Here is a 21,396-nt window from a genome sequence, read left to right as displayed (position 1 = left end):
ATTTGGCCCTTTCCGGTAAGCTAACTGTGCCTTAGAGAAATTACCACTAATTAGTTTCTCCTTTACACACAAGACTGAGGGAGATTGAAGGAAGGACTGTTTAAACCGCTGCAAAATTCATTCATTCTAACAGACAAAATAACATTTACTTGGTGAATGTTGAGATTGTACAGAATATTTTTCTTTATAAGTCTAAAGCTTTCCTTGGGAGATCGGGGTCATCTATTGAAAGTTCCCTTAACTTCCTTTCTTTCGGTCTCAGAAGTTTTAAAATATTTTTAATCCATTTTCTCATTGGTAACCTCCTTCATTTTTATATGTTCCATTCATGTAAACCCGTTATAATCTGACTTCTGTCTTCACCCAGCCATTGAAATTGCCCTGTTGATGGTCATCTTGTCAAATAGTTCTTTACTTTGCCCCCTGCCTAACATCTTTGCTACATTTGATCCTGTTGGCCAATTTCCTTTCCATCCTTTTCTGTTTTCCCACTTTCTCTTCTCCCTTCTTCTTCTGCCTGGTGTCAGGTGTAGTGCTAGCCTCTGAGTGCGCGGTCATTTGCGAAAGAGAGGGGTTGTGTGTCTTCTACTCTCAAGAACCACATAGTCTAGCAGGAAGACAGACAGTTGGTAATAATACAGCATATTAAGAATTGTATATACAGTGGCACTTGGTTCAGAAATAACCTTGGTTTCCTTCTAGAAACTTCCTGTCCTAGGTTCTGTGAGAACCCTTTGGTTCTTTTACTCTTTATATATCCTTCTTAAAGAGGATAATTGCCAAGAGCTCTGTCTTTTGCCCATTTCTGCTGTTACTCTCACTTTCCAATGGGTTCTTTGCTTACGACATTAACTCTTACCTCTATACAAACAAATCCCAAGGTCTCCATTGCTAGTACTGAGCTCTTACCTTATTTGCAAACCTCAGACTGGGTCCTAGAAATTGTAAGATGGGTCTGTCACCCGTACTTAACTTCAACACGTCCAAAGTTGTTTCCCTCTCGAACCAAAGACACACATGTGGAAATCATTTGGACAAACAAACAAATAAAATTCATCCCGTGTTCTCTGTCCCAGTGGTATTGCTTTCTCTGTTACCTGGTCTCTAGAAGACTATGGGCCATTTTTAGCCTTTAATTCAACTTATCTTGTGTCTTACGTACTAGACAATGAGTTGACTGCATTATGAACAGGATGCGGTGTAATCCTTTTACTATGAGGTAGGTATTATTTTCTGTATCTATACATGAGAAGCTTGAGGGCCGAAAAAAGTCAAATGCTGTGTCCAAGGATAATACACAGAGTGCCCAAGGGGCCGGCCTAGGGTTACAGCCCATGGGTGTCTCTGCTCAGTGTGGCCTTTGCCCGTGATGTTGTACTGACTCTTTTCACGGTCTGTCTCACTATCGCGTCTGTGCCAAAGTTAACACATGTAATATTCACATTTGTACGTTTGTTACTTTCAGCGGCTCTATAATCCACATATATTTGTGACCAGAAGGTATTCTTAGTAATGTGGAAGAACTTTTCAGTGAGTTAAGCTAAAACACGGCTCAGCCAACTTTTTCTGTAAAGGACAAGATAATAAGTATTTTAGGCCTGGAGGGCGGTACAGTCAACTATTCAGCTCTGACTTTGTAGTGGAAAAGCCTCCACAGACAATATGTAAACAAATGGGCATCACTGGGTTCTTCCAAACATTATTTTCAAAAACAGGGCATGGGCAGTTTTGGCCCGCAGGTCCTGAGTTGAATGGTATTTCATTTCCACCATCGAAGCGAATGTGTTTCCTTTGATTTATTCATGCGTGTATTTAAAATGCACTGAGGTATAATCTAAGTTGCTCAGTTAAGGTAGAAGTTAAGATAGGTAATTACGGAGAAGTAATTTGAATGTAACAGTCTTGGGTCTGTTTTGACTGAGAAATAATTGAGTTGCTCAGAGTTCTGAACTTTGTTCACAGGTAGATGTATGAGTTTTTGCAAGTTACAAGATCTAATTGAGGCCCAGATTCTTTGTAAAATAATAAGAGTAATACTTGCCTCACAGAGTTGTTGGAAGGGTGAAATGGAAAACCACTTTCCATAGAGGCAGGACCATGGTCGGCATTATCTTTCTGGGTCTCCTGTATTTCCCAGATGGACTTTCTCACAGAGAAACTTGACAGAGGAAAGAAGAAAGGCATTTACTTTTCAGATGGCAGTGGGAAATCTAGCATAGTCATTATTCTCTCTCTGTAAGAGATGATAATAAAAAAAAACAAATTGTTTTGGGTGGGGAGAAATGACAGATGAGGGCTGAGCAGATAGATTAAAAAGTCTGAAAACAAGGACAAGAAAAGTAAACTTTCCTTAGCAAGCTAGGGGTGGGGTCAGGAGGACCAAGAAAGGACGTGTGGATGGGGCACCTCGGCGGGAGCAGAGCCTGGGGGTGCAGGTGGGCATGGGCATGTGTGGAGCAGAAACAGAAGAAAGGGGGGTCGGCAGCCCATGAATACGGCCTCAGGAGCACCTTCCCTGGAAGAATCCTGAGCTTGGTAACAGCACACGGCTTTGGAAGGGAGAGACGCTTGTCGTGTCTTGCCAAGGGCGCTGAGCTGGGTCGCTGACAACCGACCAGCGTGACTTAGTGCTGAGACGCAGGAGGCGGCATGGGCATATTTAAAATTTATATCCACTGCAGTGACAGGCCGCTGAGCACTGTGGAGGGAGGAAGATGGATTTCCGCTGAAGTGCAGCCAAAAACACTTTTCGCAACAGCTCTGACAAAATAGTGCCATAAATGAATAAACCCAGAGAGTTTCTGGGTATCTTTGAGAGCTTCTAACGTGACGGCCGTCTCAGACCAAGGGGCTCTCCCCAGGTTTCACGTGTGATTTAACTCGGATCTGGGAGGTCTCGGTTCCATAAGCTGAGTGGGCTGTGCTGCTGGGTACATACCGGCTGTGCTTTGGATGGTCGCTTGGAGCAATGTCATTCCCTCCTAATGCAGTTTATTAGCATGAGGTTAGGTATTTTCTTGGTATGATTGCAGAGTCCTGGAAGTCAAATCACTACCTGGTTGTATGCTTTATAGTTAGCCCAGTGGGTAAAAATGCCAAGTTTTAGAAGATGTTATTTGGCAGATTTAAGTTCATGGTAAATTTTTTATGAACCAAGGGATTTGACCTCTAAAGATCGTCATGCCTGAGATCCCCGAGTCAATTTAAACTTGCTCGTGGGCCAGCAGAGAAGTACCCAGAATCCTTCAGTGTTGTATTAGAGTTTGGGCCGCTATACCTGGATCTTTGTCATCTCATTTTTGATGTGAACAGCCTATGAGTGAGTTCCAGCTGTGAAATCTGGTCCTCTTATTAAATTCTGGGCATTAAAAAGAAGATCTGGTCAATTCGCTGTGTCCTGGCTGCTCTGCGTCTCTTCCCAAGTGAGTTTAGGTCTGCTGGTTTCCTGTGGGTGCCCAGTAGAAAGTTGCTCTTTTACAAAAGAGACATGTAATTGATGGGATCCTGCAATGGTATTAAGTTTAAATGACATGACCAGATGTGAGGACAGAAAAGATTTGCATCTATAAAAATAATTTCAGCTGTCCACTGGTATAGTCTATCACTCTGTGTAGTATTTCCTTAAGTTTTTCATTTTTATTTTATAAAAATCACGTAAAAATAACGATTACCTAAATTGGTGTATTTTATTGGAAACATCCAAAAGGAAAGCATTGCTCACATCATCCTGTAATATGGTGAGCTAATCAGAAGTCACATGTTGTCAGGAGTGAGCAGAGCTTGGTGGTTACGAGGGTGAAATGGGCAGGATGGCGTTTCAGACATTCTCCTTCCATCCTTCAGAGACATGGATGTAATCATGGGCTTCCTTTAAGGAATGAGACCCCCAAAAGTAGTCAAAATAAAAGAAAGTCATGGGACTTCCCTGGTGGCGCAGTGGTGAAGAATCCACCTGCCAATGCAGGGGACACAGGTTCAAGCCCTGGTCTGGGAAGATCCCACATGCGTGGAGCAACTAAGCCCGCGAGCCACAACTACTGAAGCCCGCACGCTGAGAGCCCGTGCTCTGCAACAAGAGAAACCACTGCAGTGAGAAGCCCACGCACCGCAACGAAGAGTAGCCCCCGCTCACCACAACTAGAGCCCGCACGCAGCCAAAAACAAAACAAAATAAATAAATAAAATAAATTAAAAAAGAAAGAAAGTCATCACGTTGATAGTTTTATTCAGCGTGAGGGGTCCGGGACGTGATGTGACCTGATAAGGGAAATTTTCTTTACACTCATGGATCTAAATGTCAGGGGAGGACAGCTAGAGATTAGGGATCTAAGCATGACGTCCGTGATTCTCTTGATGTAGAGCAGAGGGTATAAGCCTCTCTGGGCAGATTACCTTAATTGGCTGTTCTCTCTGAGTGGTGGAGGGGGAGGCAGACATCAGTAGAGTGGTGGGGAGCTGGTGGGGGATGGGGCCCTCCCGCCCCCCCCCCCTTACTTTCTGCAGGGTGAAACATGACTGGTGCTTATGTGTGTGCTCTTTCCAGAACCCGTGAAAGGAGTTGCTGCGATGGTTTGCTGGGCTCTCAGGAGAGCTGCCCATGTGCGCGTCCACCTGGCGAGGAAGGCCAGCGGGGTCTGCCGAGGCCCTGAGCATCAGGCCTCGGGCGCGAGGCCCGCTGCCCCGGAGCCCGCCACCCGGGGAGCCCTCGGGGCCCCGGGCGGCACGGTGGAGCTGCTGGGCAAGTCCTACCCCCAGGATGGCTACAGCAACCTGTCCCGCAAGGTCCTGTCCAGGGTCGGCAGGAACCTGCACAACCGGCCGCATCACCCGCTGTGGCTGATCAAGGAGAGGGTGAAGCAGCACTTCTACGCGCAGTACGTGCGCCGCTCGGGGACGCCCCTCTTCTCTGTCTACGACGACCTCTCCCCGGTGGTCACCACCTGGCAGAACTTCGACAGCCTGCTCGTCCCGGCCGACCACCCCAGCCGGAAGAAGGGCGACAGCTATTACCTGAACGCGACCCACATGCTGCGCGCGCACACGTCCGCGCACCAGTGGGACCTGCTGCGCGCGGGGCTAGACGCCTTCTTGGTGGTGGGCGACGTGTACCGGCGCGACCAGATCGACGCCCAGCACCACCCTGTGTTCCACCAGCTGGAGGCCGTGCGGCTCTTCTCCCGGCACCAGGTGAGTGCGGCCCCTCTCGGGCTTGGAGGACGGCCTGTGTGGTCTCGTGGAGGCCACTGTGGTTTATCTCAGCCAAGCCCCACGGGGTCCTTGACCGTGTTCTGCACCCGTGCGTTATCCATCCTGGGTGGCGTCCTCTGTGTAGGCGGAGCTCAGTGTTTTCTGGCTGATGTGTTGTGTCAGTAGCCGCAGAAATTGGCAGGCCTTTGTTTCCTCGTGTCTGTCCTTTTCCTTCCAGTCCCAACGTGCCTGTCTCTGGGTTTCTTCTTATGAGTGGGTAGTCAGTGGCTCACACTTACCCCCCAATCCCGGATGACTCGAGATGCAGCCCTGAGACCCGTAGTCTGGTTACCCCACATCTCAGTTAGCGGAGGTTAATTACATGTTCCCGGAGTTAGGCACAAATGAATTTCTTAGGTAGCCCGGGGACTGGTGGTTTAGTGGCTGAGACTGTAAGCTGTCTTCTTGTCCCACACTCTTTCCTTACCGTCCCCTGCTTTACACCTGTGGGTGCTTTACAGTTTTTCTTTTTGAGACATTTTCATTATTGCTCTTCTTGAAGTATGTGTTTGGATGCATAGAGCCTTTTTGATCAGGAAATCTGATATTCTGGCCATTCTCAAAAGCACCCAACTCCTTGCATCTGTTAGCTGACATCCTAATATGTTGTGCGCAGCTTTTTTCTTTTTTTTTTTTGGCAATTTATGAATATTCCTTAAAGCTTGAGTCTATTTCCTAAAAAAGTGCAGTATCACTTGTCTTTCATTAACATATTTTAAAACCGTCTCCGTTTTTATGTGAGAAACAAATGGAATTAATGAGGCATTACTCCTATAGTACCTCTTCCAAACATGTTCACTGAAACAGGGGGAATAATTGTTACAAAACTCCTTCCCACAAAACACCAGGTTAGTGGGTTGTCGGATATGAGCAGGAACAGTATAGGATCCTCAGGCTGGTGAGTAACCGCCGTGTGTTGTGTTAAATGAGTCGTGTTTTAGGAGAGAGGGCCGTTAGCTTCAGGATGTGCTGCCTTCCTGGGAATTCGTGATAATTCAGAAATAGGTATTAGCTTTACACAAAAGGCCACCCAGGCTCGATCCCAGAGCTGCTTGGATGAGCGCTTTTGCTACTAGGAAAAGCTGACTATTTTCTATGTTAGGAGTAATAACTATTAACAAGGATACAGATTTATTAGGAAACAAAAGGGAAATGGACAAAGACACGTCGAAGTCTGGGAAATATGACCAAGTGATGGAATGTCACCTACAGCTAATGAGCCAGCGGAGGTGTGACACCAGTGACAAGGTGTCCAGGTCACGGCAGTGGCAGGTACACAGCCCAGTTTATCTCATTACAAAAATGAGCAAGGACGGTGCTCCCTGGCTGGTAAGCCTGCAAGCCGTGGGAATGGCAGAGGAGAGGAGGCTGCGAGACACACACTGGTGTGTTAGTGGTGGAAAAAATCCAGGCTCCCTTAGATGGTGGGAAACAGGGAGTGGGTTCGGAATTAACCTCATCTCATTTCACACTTGTGCGGGGTCTGGTCCAGTTTAGCGGCGAGCAGGCGTGGCTCGTTTTCGGATGATGTGACTGTATATTCTGCTTCTAGTTAGAAAGATTACACACGCACACACGTACATGTATGTGTCTAAGAATATAGTTTGATAAAGTAATTCCACGTGCCGTGTTTCATTTACTCCTCGTAATAAAAACCTGTGAGACAGATTATTTCCACTTCAACCACGAGGAATCTGAAGCCCCAGTAGGTTAGCGACTTGCCCAGTATTACCCAGCCAGCTGGTGGCAGAGTCAACCCTGAACTTCACCTGTTCTACTGTGGTCTGTTGCTTTTCATAGAGGAACTGCTTGGGACCCAAGCGGGGCTTTAGTTCCAGGAACGGTGAGGGGGAGAGAGGGGTGGAGTTTTGTGGATTCCTGGCCTCAGCTAAAGTGTTGGTACTAAGTCTGACCTAATCTTAAATCTCAAAAAAATTTGTTTCCTTCTTTCAGTTTATTACCCTATGAATAGGATTTTTTTCAATAGTTTTAATCATGCTACATATATAATTTATAAAACTATATTGTCATCTAAAGTTTTCCTGTTATTTCATAATCTCGGTAATCATTGTTTTCATCACTACATGGTATATTTCAGCAAGGAGGAAAGTGCATAGAGAGGTATGGGGTAAAGGAACAAGGATAAACACAGAAATGGATGAACTATGACAATGTATATTTTATTTAACTATTAATTGTGAATAAAACCCTTCTGTGTTTCGAGACAAGGTAAGATGTATCAGTATTTACAAATATAAATGTGTTAAATTTACCAATTTAAAGACATACATTATCAGACTGGACATTTTTCAATTAGAGAAACCTGAAGTAGAATCACACCAGAGGTTGAGAGTAAAGGGCAGGAAAATATATATCAAGCAAATACTTACTAAAGGAAATCTGGTAAAGCAATTATTAATATTAGATAGAATAGAATATATGGAAGAAATATTAACTATGAATAAAGAGGGATAATACATCGACCAGGATGCTTTATGACTTAGGAATTTTAATGTGCCCAACATCATAGCCGTAATATAGAAACCAAAACTGAAGAAATAAAAGTTGAGTTTGACAAATTCATAGTCATAGTAGAAGATTTTAAATGACCTCAATCAAAAACCAATGGAGTAAGCAGACAAAATGAGTAAAGATACAGGAAATCTGAAAAATATGGTTAAGAAGCTTGATTATGTTTAAAATGCTGTAACTGTGTGTGTGTGTGTGTGTGTGTGTGTGTGTGTGTGTGTGTGTGTATTTCTGTGTGTTTGGGCAGACAGACAGACATATACATAAATCCTGTACCCAAGAGCTGGAGGTATATAGTCACATGGAATAACTTAAAAAAATAAGGGGCTTCCCTAGTGGTTCATTGGTTAATAATCCGCATGCCAATGCAGGGGACACGGGTTCGAGCCCTGGTCCGGGAAGATCCCACATGCCGAGGAGCAACTAAGCCCATGCGCCCCACAGCTACTGAGCCTGCGCTCTAGAGCCCGCGTGCCACAACTACTGAAGCCCGCATGCCTGGAGCCCGTGCTCCACAACAAGAGAAGCCACCGCAATGAGGAGCCCGTGCACCGCAACAAAGAGTAGCCCCTGCTTGCCGCAACTAGAGAAAGCCTGCTTGCAGCAACGAAGACCCAACGCAGCCAAAAATAAATAAATAAATAAATTTATTAAAAAAAAAAACATGTTGACAGTTGAAGTCATAAACAAATGTCAAAGAATCAGTAACATTAATAGAACCATGCCTGACTACAATGTAGTTGATGTAGAAAGCAGTAAGAAAAGGCTAATAAAAGTTTCCATATCCTCAGCCATCTAAAAATTCACAACTATAGATTCATGGGTTAAAGAGAAATATTAGGATGTATCAAAAGTTACTTATCACTCACCAACAATGAAAATACTCACTTCAAACTGCTCGGGCATGGGGGAAATAGTCACTTTATTATGTAGGAACTTGGTCAACCCACTTAAGTTGTACCATCACAGTTAACATTAATAAAGCAAAATGGACGGGATGCAGCTAAAAAAAAAGTACGGGCCATACATTTCGTTTTAAATATATTATTAAAAAAAATTAAAACCCTGCTAAAAGCAAACAACATTGTTCTCAAAAGTGGGAATTGGGTTGTATAGTTTTTAGTAGTCCCAAGTCTTAAAAAGCAGACACAGCACCTGGAATAGCAGAACCCCAAACCACAGACAACTCCCCAACACCCTGGCTGACAGCATCTCGCTAAGCGCTTCACCGCTGGCTGGCAGATCTGCTCTGTGTCAGAAACTGAGGCGGTGGGGGAAGCCGGGGGCCGAGAAGAGGAGAACTTCCTTAGGAGTCTTCCAGAGAACAAGCTGTGGGAACCAGATTGACTAGAGGGGTTTGACATTAAGTTCTGGTGGTAACACTGTTCACCAGTGGCCACTACCATCACAGAAAGCGGGGCAGCCAGACTTACGTGTCTCCTGATGGAAGAATATAATGCCACCTGTGAAGTCCTGCCAAAAACTTTGGACCTAAATCAGTTCAAATAGCTAGATACAACAACCAAATTTATAGGAGATACAGAGGACAGAGAAACACATTAAACGATACCATGTAGATGTGATAAGCAAAATCCAGCCTGGCGAAATTCTACAGCAATGTTCCTCAAGATGAGATCTGCATAATGAAATAAGTACAGGAATCAGAAGTAAGTGATTAGAAATGTTTAGACCGTCATAGTCAAGCCTGTTGTCAGAGGACTTCTGTGGCTCTGCATGCAGACTGGTCCAGGTGTTCCCAGATGCTCTTGGTGAGCTGCATGTGCTCAGTCTGGGTGGTGGTTTTGTGCAGTAACACCGTGTATCATTTCGAGACCGATTAGAAATCTAAAACTGTCTCTTTACCGTAGACAGTTTGAGAAGCACTGTTCTACAGGATAAATGATTCAGTTTCTTCAAATAAAAGCAAGGAAAACAAAAGGGGAAAACAGTAGATGGTGCCTATAGGTTAAAAGGACAGATCTCAGTCACTCACAATGTGTAGATCCTATCAAGAGAAAACACCTTTCAAGAAAAAAAGATTTGAGACCATTGGAAATTTGAACACCAACTGAATATTTGAATTTAAGGAGTTCTTTATTTTTACTTTTCTAAGGTATAACAATGGTAGTGTATTTTTTACAGTCATTCTCTTTCAGAGATACATATTGAAATACACGTGAGCAAAATGATGTCTGGATTTTCTTCAAAATAATGGGGGGTAGGTGTCTGGGGATGAATGTAAGAGGATTGGTCATGAATTGTCAATTATTGAAGCCGGGTGTTGGATACATGATGAATCCAACATTATCCTTTCTATTTTTGTATGTGTTTGAAATTTTCCTAATAAAAGTTCGAAGAAAAAGACTGAAGGAAAACATTGGGATCAGTCAGTCTGTCAATAAAAAAAAAAAATTTTGCTGAACATGAACTGGGATCTGGGGCTGTAAGAAGGTATCACACAGTCACGAGAAGGTCTCTGGTTTCACGGGGAAGACAACAGTTAAGATTAAAAAAATAACGGGAGGTGGGAGATACTAAACACTAGAGCGTGAGCACAGGTTACATTCAGTAGAAAACTGAAACCGATTAAATCTAGAATTAATAGCCTCTCTTCCATCATTCTGAGGTGATTTTACTGTGAGGTTTTATAAAATCTGAAAGACTTGTAGTCTTTCTCAAAAAATAGAAAAAGAGGGACCTATCAAACTCATTTCATGTTAGACTTGTTAATATATTAGATAAAAAAGATAATATTAGAGGTTTCATCTTTGTGAACACAGATTATTCTCATTTTTAATGAACAGATACAGAATTATTAAATGAAATGTTTGCAAATGTAATTTGTTGGAGTATTGTGTCCTACCACATTATTACTATGCATGTATTACATTATATGATATTAACTGATACAAGGGGAAAAAGCATGTGATCACCTCAGTAGATGTGGGAAAATCATTTGGTGGCATTTAATGTTTTAGGACATTAAAAAAGCATTTGATGACATTAATATGATAAAAACTTTTAGCAAGCTAGGAACAGAAGGGAACTTCCTTAACATTATGAATGATATTTGTCAAGCACTCACAGCATACATCATAATTAGTGGTGAATCATTATAAACAGTCCCATCAAATTAGCAACAATTCAGGGTTGCTTGCCATCACTGTGTGGGAGGTTCTAGTTTATGCAGTAAACCAGAAAGAGAAATGAAGATCTAAGCATTGGGAAACATGAGATAAAGCTGCCTCATTTATGGATGACATGATGGGCTACCTAGGAAATTGACTAGAATATCCAGATCAATTATTAGTGCTAATAAGAGAGTTCGCAGTGCTGTTGGATACAAAGACAATATACAAAAATATATTTCTTATCTACCGGTAACAGCCAGTTAGAAAATAAAATGGAATAAAGATTTTACTCATAACATCAACCAAAACTTCGAAGAATCTAGGTGTCATTGTTGCAGAAGATGTTCAAGGTACTTGTAGATAAAATTATCAGATATTATTAAAAGACGTAAAGGAAGAAGAGACAAAGGAAAGGAAGGAGAGACAAAGGAGCGATATACCATGTTCCTAGATTCATGAAGATGACAGCTTTCCCAAAATCAATCTATAAATTCATCGTAAATCTAACAAAAATGTCTTCTGCGTGTTTTGGAGAAGTTGAAGGACTGATTTTCAAATTTATAGGAAGAGCCAGTTTACAAATAGCCAGAAAAAAATTTAAGAGCACCAGTGTAAGGGGACATGCCTTACCAAGCATCAAGCCTCATAATGCTCCAGTTATTAAGATGGTTTTGCATTGGCACAAGTTTAGTCAAATAGAGAACTTTGAAACAGCTCTCCTCATATTTGGGAGTTCGTTTTCATTATAAAATGGAAGTGATGTTAATAAGTGGGGAGATGATGGATTCCACATGAATTGCTCTGAGACAGTTGTCTGTAGAGGAAAGAACACTTGGTCTCTACCTCACACCAAATGCAAAATTCAACTCCGGATGGTTTCACAATCCATTTGTGAAAAGGAAGTCTTCAAAACTTGAGAAGAAAATACAAGAGATTATTGTTATCACCTTGGGGGTAGAACACAGTCTCTTAAATCGAGAATTCCTAAACAAGAAAAATCCTTAGTGGAAGAAAAACTTTAAAGTTGACTGCGTTAAGGTAAAACTTAACACCTAATAAAAGAATTCTTAAACGAAGTTAAAAGGCAAGCATCAGGCTGGGTGGAGAGATCTGCTAGGCATATAACTAACAAAGGATTCGTGTTGATCATATATAAAGGTCTCAGTATGATGAAAAGAATCCAGTAGGAAAAAATCGGAAATACCAAGAGTTGGCCGAGATGTGGAGCCGTGAGAACGCTCTGAGGGAGGCTAAAACCCACACCTGGAGCCCCACTCTCAGGTGTATAGTTCAGCTGCGTCTTGAGTGCTTCTATCAGCAGTAGATGAGAATGTTCATAGCACTATCAATATGGTACGGTGTTCATATATTTGTGAAAATGAATAATCACAACCAAATACATTAACATGAATAAATATAGAAAGTAGCATCAGGCAAAGAAAGTCTTAAAAGCTTACATTGTATGATTGCATTTATGGAAAGTTTAAGACATGGGCAGAGCTAACCAATATATTATTTTGGGGTTTGTGCATGTGTGGACAAGTTGTGGAAAGCAAGGGAATAATTTAAACATTAAGTTGGGTTGTTACCTCTACAAGGAGTGGGAGGGGATTGTGATCAGATACGGACATGCAAGGGGCTGCAAAGTTTTTGGTACTATTCTCTTTTCTGAAAATGGATATGGGTGGTGAGCAAACATGTATGTGCTTTTATTACTATTTAAAATGACATACATTTTTTATAAATCAATCGTGTAATTTTTTTTAAGAAAGAAAAATGGGCAAAGAACATTAACAGCCTGTTGATGGAAGAAGCATGAGATCAAGGATCGGTTTTATTGGTAAATAAGAAAATGCAAATTAAAGCAACCAGATATTCTTACAAACCGATTAGATTAGCAAAATTTAATAATCTTGACAATACCGAGTATCTAGAGGAACCATAAATCTTACACCCTTCGACGGGGAGTGTATGTAGTTGCCACCACTTTGTAGAGTTATTTGGTAGTTTTCCTTTTTTTTTTTTTTTTCTTTCTTTCTTTCTCAAATTGTGCGCTCTGGCATTTTTCTTTTAAGTGTTACAAATAAAGGACAATGGGCTCTAATTGTGCATTGAGTACTTCACAGCAGTTAACATAAATAAACTAGAGGTACCATGTCAACTTGGATGAGGTTTTAATAAAACGTTGAGAGAAGCAAATAAATTATGAGTGATACTAAACTAGGATATCTTTCTAATAGGTATTTCAAAATAAGCCCAACAATACGTGCTCTCACTGTGCGCTTAGTCTGTGCTCCCTCCCTCTCTCTGTCTGCGTGCACTAGCTCCAGCTCCTCCTCAACACACACACACATGCACGCACACCACAGCCACACAGTTTTTTTGTTACATAAATATGTAGGTACCACACAGTTTTTTTGTTACATAAATTTGTAGGTAGGTGTGAAAAAGGTACATGGGAACGATAAACACCGAAAGCAAGACAGTGATTTCCTGTGAGGTGAAGGCAGGGCGAGTGGTGGTGGCACAGACGTCATCAGTGTTTGCAAAGGAATCAAGATGTTATGGATTTTTGGAGCGTAGAAGGATCTCTGAGACTGAAAAGTTTGAGAACCACTGTTCTATAGCTTCGAAACTAAATTTTTGGAAAACATTTATTGAGACATTTATTTTTGCAAAAGATAGCAGATTTCATGTGTTTGCTGGACCCACTGGAGGGAGCCCATATGAATCCTGTACCCATTTAATCTGATTTAAATATATTAATTAAAAAGTACACACCTGGACCAGTGCTCGAAGAAGCTCCACTTTCCTTTGGTCTCCGGAGATGCCTGTCCTGTCTCGCTGGTGGTGCCCTGTTCGGGGGGCCTGCGAATGCACGGGGTGGGCAGGGGGTGGGCAGGAGGCAGACATTCTGCAGTTTACTCTCCACTCTTGGCTGCAGCGGCTTTGTTTCCTCCGTGTCTCTATCCCTGTTGGATGATTTCCTCTGGGTCAGTGTTATCCAGGGTCTATTACATACACTTGTGCAAGTGATAGTTTATTCACGCTGAGCCTTCCTTCCTGCCTAGTCCCGTCTTCATTATTGTAAAAAAAAAATTCTCAACACTACGTTTATTCCTCCCTTCCTTCCTTTCCCCCTTCGCCCCTCCCCCCTTTCTTTTTTTTTTTTGGGTAAATTTATTTATTTTTGTCTGCCTTGAATGTTTTGAAATTTTTACTGGCCTACGAAATACAAAACTTTAGGTCTTAATAACTGAAGATGTGGTGATATTATGGAGAAGTTGTAAATATTTTATAATTAATACATGATTCATGAATATTCACACAGAAACAAAGGAGCATATTTTTGTAGAAGAGATAAATGAAGCTGTATAGAGAAGTAAGCTTTTTATTCCTATTAGTTTTTTTTTTTTTTTTTTGGCTGCATTGGGTCTTCGTTGCTGCGCGCGGGCTCTCTCTAACTGCGGTGAGCGGGGGCTACTCTTCGTTGTGGTGCACGGGCTTCTCATTGCGGTGGCTTCTCGTTGCAGAGCACGGGCTGTAGGCACGCGGGCTTCAGTAGTTGTGACACATGGGCTCAGTAGGTGTGGCTCATGAGCTCTAGAGTGCAAGCTCAGTAGTTGTGACGCACGGGCTTAGTTGCTCCGTGGCATGTGGGATCTTCCTGGACCAGGGCTTGAACCTGTGTCCCCTGCATTGGCAGGTGGATTCTTAACCACTGTGACACCAGGGAAGTCCTGAGAAGTAAGCTTTTGCTATAATTTTGACCACAACGATTGCTATATACTACTTCATCACGATGTCTGTGTGAAGTTCATATCCCACCCCACGCCCCTTTTTATAAGTGATCACTGTTGCTCCCCATTTCCCCCTGTAGGAGTGCGGGTAAGGGACTTCTCCATAGACTTGTCTGCAATGGCTCAATCCTGGTGGAGTAGACATCCTTCATTACAAACAACCCCTTTAGCCTCTATCGTGGTCCATCCTTGTTAGAAAACCACTCTCATTTATCATTAGAAAATTTTAATTTTTCTTCCTTTGATACTCTCTCCCACTTTACAGATGGTTCATTTGAGCCCTACTGTTCCTGGGCTGCTTTTCCCGGGCTCCCCCAGTGTCAGCCTTGTGGTGATCCAAGCACAGTCTCTTTCTTCTTGCTCTCTACCCCGAATCACTCTTCTGCCCTTCAGTGAATGACAGGTTTTATTCTGCACCATGTGGTGATTGGGTTTCCTTAATAGCCTCACGTGGAGTGGGCTTTACCGAAGGCGTTTTTATTTGGCCTTGATAGATTATAGTCACCACGTTTCCCTAATCTCTTCCTGAAAATCTTTTAGGAAGGACTCCCCCTGTCAGAGACACACTTACACTGAAATGGCTTTTCTGTTTTAAAATTCTTTTTCTCTACCCAAATGTTTACTCTGGTATATCTCTTGACAGTGAAGCAAAAGGTGGCTGGTCACAGCCAGGACCCACGATACGTTGGACTTGGGTAACACCCGGTTACTGGGGGGCAGAGGGGGGTTTAAAGCGAGCCTGGTCTCTGTTTCTGTGGCGCAGCGCCTGTGCAGATAATTAGTTCTTGCTTATGACAAGGTCGGACGCATGGCCTCTCAGCCTGAGGCCCCGACACTGACCCGTGGCTTACTGTCCATGACCTCGGGGAGCTGTCAGCACTTACTGCCTGGAGCTGCTCGTTTGCGTATATCTGGTTTCTCCAGCTGGCCAGTCAGTGCCTAAAAGGTCGCTCTTTCTTCCCTGTGCCTCGTCCTTTCTCTAACCCAGGGTCCTGCACTGAGCAGCAGTTGGTGAACGTGGTATTCGAATGCCTCCCTCGTTCTGCCGACGTCCGCTCTGCGAAACATGGCAGCTCAGTGTCAAGTGCGTGGCGGTTCACCCCTCAGCTTTTCACTCTCAGAGCTGTTTCTCCTGCCCCAGGCTTCCCAAGGAGCAGGTGTATCAGTCAGGGCTGGATTGCAAGGCAGTGAGTGCCTGTGACTCGATCAGGGCAAGCTTAATATACAGGATTATTAAGTGTAATACGGAGAATCGGGGGATGCGGGGTTGGCGGGTAAGAAGAGAACTCTAGAGGGCGTGGGACTAGCAGCTACAGGAGCAGCTGACGCTCCCAGCCTGAGGCTGAGCCCCAAGGGAAGAGCTTCCCCCAACCCGACCCCCGCACCCCCGTCTGTGGCTCCGGAGGGGCACCAAGCTGGTAGTGGTTTCATGCTGATGGAATCGCTGGACATCCACCCTCTGGAATTTGCTGGAAATCTGCTTCTGAGGTGCCAGGGGAAGCTGTTTCGGGGGAGGTGTCCTGCAGGAAGCACTGTGCTGTGAGACCGCCCAAGAGGGGCGGTCCCGGGGCGGCCGCCCGCACGCAGCGCAGGGCACGGCGCGGGGATCCAGCCAGAGGCCGCTTGCAGGGTCTCTCCAGAGCCTCTGCTGGGCCAGCTCCGCACTGTGCCAACTGGCAGAGGACGAATATGTAAAGGGCCCAGCTCAGTTTTCGCGAGCAGTCGATGCAGGGTTGATTTGTGGCGCAGAGGTAACTGTCAGCTGGCTCCCTTTCCTGAATATCTGGAAGGCTTCAGGGAGACAGGCTGTTATTCCCCCCGTCAGTGAGTGGCTAGGGAAGGTCACATTTAAGGAGGCAAAGGCATTTGTCCTTGATGGTAACTCAAGGTTTCTGAATATCATTTAGGTGGTGGGAAGCCCTCTAGTTATTTGTTCTTAGTACATGGAACGTATAAAGGATGGGGGGCGGTTTGAAGGATAAAAGCTCATGCTTCTGAACCAACACAGCATCTAGAGAAAAACAGATGAGTATCTTCTATCTCAGTCCTCCGGGATCTCAAGAAAACTCTTACCATGTCTATTCTCCATTCGCTGTTGGAGGCCAAGAGGGCCTCGTTGGGTTTTACTGAGTCCACATAATTACAATAGCAGTGTTTTTTGTACTAGCTCAAGTGTTGTGTGAAAGCAGCAGAAATATTTTCACAGCGATGTTATGCTCTTTCAAGGTAAACTTCACACCTTGCTAGAAACCACGTTTCTTGGCCTGGTGCCCATTCCTGAAGCTGTTGTGTGGACGGTGGTGGAATTTCACGTCTTCAGCTTGGTCCGTGCCGGTGGGCGGTGACGAGCTGGAGTGTTCTTCGTCGGCCTCCGACGGGCCAGCAGCCCGTGACGCTCACATCCCGTCGGACTGCGTGTCCAGATCCCTGAGTCTACCCTTGGACGTACAAGGTGACACCTGCTCTTTAGCTGGTACTTTAAATAGCCTCTTTCTGAGGCTTTGCCTAATGTCATGCTCCTGACTCAGCCTGGGATAGGTCTCTGTGAAGTTGTAAACTTGTTAACATGAATGAATTTGAAAGATAAAGTAGGGTTTTCTTAAACTGGATACATCATCTAAACACCATGCTGTTTTTCAGCTTTATAGAGACTTTGTACAGTGTTGTATGTGAATTGGTAGCATTTCATCAGAGCAATGATTTCCAACATTTTTCTTTTACCGTTTGAGAATCTGCTGAGAGGTTTGGACACCCTCCGCAGATACACACACACTTTGTATATACGTAGCTTAAGAGGTGCTCTAGGCACCCGGATGAGATGATGAAATTAGACGAGAGTCAAGGAGCCGCTTCAGTCTCCACGTTGCTGATTTCCAGCCTGAGTCTGTAGTAAATTGGAAAAGTCTCTTCTTTATTCTCTCAGCCGCTCTCTCTTCCCACTTCTGCTGCTTCTCTGTAATACTTCTCTTGGGTCACGTTACCGTGCTGGGATTGTGTTTGGTGGTGCATTACATGAACAGCAGACGTTAGGGTTAAGTTAGCCGTAGGAAGGCAGAGAATGCCTCCTAACTTGGGAATGACCGGATGTTAGCTGTTGGGGTGATTCGAGGGTCAGGCTGAAGTCAGGAGTTAAGCGTCACAGGCTGCCTAGAGCTGGAGTGTGGGTTGAGTGTATTTGGGGAAGCCAAAGGAGAGATTTCTGTGTAAGTCTGAGAGTCTCTCTCCTGGGGCAGGGAACATTCCAGATCCAAAAAAATGGCAGTAGTTGTTCTATGTTTAGAAAGCTTGTAAGGCAGACAGCTACCTGGCGACTGGACTCAGGTACAGAGTCGAGAGCGTGGATCTTGTGGGGAACAGATCTTACCACACGCCCAAGAGGAGGTGACCCGTGTTAGGGTTTAGTAATTAGTTATATGTGTTATTTCAGGTTCATGACCAAGGCTTAAAACAGGAAGGATTTATACCAGACAAATGGAAAAAATAACTTTCTCACAAAAGGATCTTGAGTGAGAGACTGTTTTTCAAAGGGAATTTGGGCTACCATCTCCAGGGTGATATATCTCTCAATATTTTTAGGACATGGACTCTTAGATGAAGGGAAAGACCCCTCAGTTGAGTTGCCCCAACTCTTTCACCTTTTCAGTGCAAAAAGAACTCTGTGGTAGCAATCTTATGTCATTTTGTGGGGAATTTGGCATTGGGTCCATGTAGAATACAGTCCATCAGCTTTGGCAGTAGTGGTGTAAATGATTCTTATTTGAACTACAGTGTCTTAAATATAATTTTTTAAAATACAGATTTATTTATTTATTTTGGGCTGCGTTGGGTCTTTGTTGCTGTGCATGGGCTTTCTCTAGTTGCGGCAAGCAGGGACTACTCTTCATTGTGGTGCGCGGGCTTCTCGTTGCGGTGGCTTCTCTTGTTGTGGAGCATGGGCCCTAGGTGCATGGGCTTTAGTAGTTGTGGCACATGGGCTCAGTAGTTGTGGCTCACGGGCTCTAGAGCACATGGGCTTCAGTAGTTGTGGCATGCGGGCTCAGTAGTTGTGGCTTGTGGGCTGTAGAGCGCAGGCTCAGTAGTTGTAGTGCCTGGGCTTAGTTGCTCTGCGGCATGTGGGATCTTCCCGGACCTGGGCTCAAACCTGTGTTCTCTGCGTTGGCAGGCAGATTCTTAACCACTGTGCCACCAGGGAAGTCCCTTAAATGTAATTTTAACATCTAGTTGTTAGGTGTTGATTCCATCACATATGGTGTAGTGTTTATTAAACAACCCACAATAAATTCACCTATAACAATACAACTAATAATAATTTTTGGTTGAAAGGTTCTACCAGCATTCAAAATCTACAACCAACCCATGACACCATTGAAGATCTAGTGATAATTTTCTTCTTGTGAATTGTGGTGATTCCAACTTTTCAAATGTGTTCCAGGGGTTTTTGGTGGTGTCCATTTGTATTAATCAGGATTCTCCAGAGGAACAGAACCAATAGGGTGTGAGGGTGTGTGTGTGTAGAGAGAGAGATGAGATGAGATGATTTATACTAAGAGATTTATTATAAGGAAGTGACTCACTTGCTCATGGAGGCTGAGAAGTCCAGATCAAGGAGAGCCAACGGTAGAGTTTCAGTCTGAATCCAAGTGTGAAGGCAGGAGAAGACTGGTGTCCCAGCCCAAAGACAGTCAGGCAGAGGGAAAGAATTCTTTCTTAGCCTTTCTTCTATTCAGGTCTTCAGCAGATGGGATGAAGCCCACTCACATCGGGAGGGCCTTCTGCTGTACTCAGTCAACTGATTCAAATGTTAATCTCATCTAGAAACGCGCTCATGGAAACATACAGAAATAATGTTTAACCAAATACCTGAGGACCCTGTGGCCCAGATAAGTGGACACAGAATTACCCATCACAGTCCTGGGCAGCCAGACTCTGTAGTGGGCACCCAGAGTCCCTAGGCAATTCTGATAACTCCTCAGCTTTGTTCTAGAGATGCCACATTTTAGACACTCCTCGTAAACCACTTGGTCAGTTACTAGTAAATAGCTTTCATTTATACATGACAGTGTAGAAGTATGGAATTGTGCACTTTTCGCCAATCGAGACTGAGTAAATGACGTGAACTTCTGGGTGGCTGGCTCTTGGAGGCCAGCTGTGGGCCTTGGCATCATTTACGGAAAATGTTTCTGGGAGCAGTGCCTGCCGCTCTGGAAATGACACCAGCTCCGGAGAGTCCAGTCCTGGCTCTGCACCTCACTGTCCGCAACCTGAGATGAGTCTTCAGCCACTTGGAGCCTCAGTTTCCTTAGTTGACACAAGGACCACTCCTGAGTGTGGCTGGAGAGCCTGGCTGGTGGCTGATGAGCTGGAGACGCTCAGCAAGTGTCAGAACCACTCCCCACCCCACCCCCCGCCCCCGCCATAGTTATCTTAAAAATAGATGCCTGGTTAAGTGTACGTCTACCTGTGTGTCATCAGCATGAATCAGTGACCTCGTGGGTCCTACGTTTTAGGTCTGATCTATTTTTTTTTAAGCCACTGCTGTCTTTTCCGTGGACTGGTTAGTAGTGTGTCTTCTGTCATCTTCCTTGAGAGGAGGTGATAGAATTTAGACAGAGCCTCACTTGGTCCTGTTATGCTTCACCCACTGATATCACGAACGAGCTGTTTAGCCATCTGAAGAGGAAAATGCAGTCTCTTTCTCTGTGTCATCTGTCATCATGGCCTAGGCAGAGGGTGATGAGAGACCACGATTTTAAAGTCGGCAGCAGAATGGGTGAACTTTCCTCCTCTGTTAAATGGCGGTTGTCGTGAGAACCAGTTCGCGCAGGGCGTGGTTTTGTCACTACTGTTGGTTTTTGCCTCAACACATCCAGACCTCTAAGCTCCCGTGTGGTTCGCGTGCGGCTTCGTGTAAGTCCCCCGCTTTGAGGTTTCTGATGTGTCCTCTGTATAGACCAGAGCTTGGCAGAGTACGAATCTACATCCTTCTCCCACTGGTACCCCTAGGAGAACCCGTAAGAGAAGAAGAGTGCTGAAGAATACACTCCTCATCATGGGTCGGAGTTAACAAAAGCCAGCCAAACAGCTGGATGTCCAGAACACGCAGGAGGCAGAGGCCACTCGCTGATGGTGCTGGCGACATTTCTGCGGGGAGCAGCCTCCCGCGTGCCAGGGAAACGGCCCCGTGGAGGCGTGTAACTTGCTGTCCCCAGGCTCTTCCTGACACTGGCTTCTCGGGAACACGCGTCCTTGAGGAACTGAACAGCCTCTGTGATATATTCAACCTGAGTTTTCGCTCATGGAGGCTTGAGTGAGGGGAGATTTGGAAAGACCGTGCCATTCGGTGAGGACCTGTTTGAGTTTGCACCTGAAGGTCTGGGGTGGGGCTCCTGAGAAAGGTTGGGCGGAAATCACTTGGAACTTGAGCTTCAGTCTTTGTAGCACCCTTGGCAGCCAGTGCGCATTCAGCTGCCTGGCAGAAGTAGCTTTTCAACCTCCAGGGTGTTTGTGTAGCATCTTTCGTCACGGAAGTCGACTTCCCCATCTTCCCATTAGCGCCCTGGCACCGGTCTGGCGTCCGGGAGATGAGCGAGCAGTGGGAGAGATGCGCTCTGCTGTCCGTGGAGCACGGCCTCGGCAGGGCCCTCCTCGCTGCTCCGCTCTGCACCTTGATTAACTGGCCTGTGGTGTAT

At 44.6% G+C, this 21,396-nt stretch overlaps 1 protein-coding gene across 1 annotated transcript in view; it reads left to right on the top strand.

The window, feature by feature from the left end:
- Positions 1–21,396, top strand: part of FARS2 (phenylalanyl-tRNA synthetase 2, mitochondrial) — a 388,891-nt gene that overhangs the window by 71,384 nt on the left and 296,111 nt on the right. Inside the window, exon 3 of the mRNA XM_032650151.1 lies at positions 4,544–5,187. Coding sequence (XP_032506042.1) covers positions 4,567–5,187 — 621 coding nt within the window. The 5' untranslated portion in view covers positions 4,544–4,566. The remainder of the gene's footprint in view (positions 1–4,543; positions 5,188–21,396) is intronic.

This window comes from Phocoena sinus, chromosome 11 (assembly GCF_008692025.1).
Source record: "Phocoena sinus isolate mPhoSin1 chromosome 11, mPhoSin1.pri, whole genome shotgun sequence".
NCBI lineage: Eukaryota > Metazoa > Chordata > Mammalia > Artiodactyla > Phocoenidae > Phocoena > Phocoena sinus.
The sequence above is the reverse complement of the archived record's forward strand: the minus strand, read 5'-3'. Positions and strand labels throughout refer to the sequence as shown.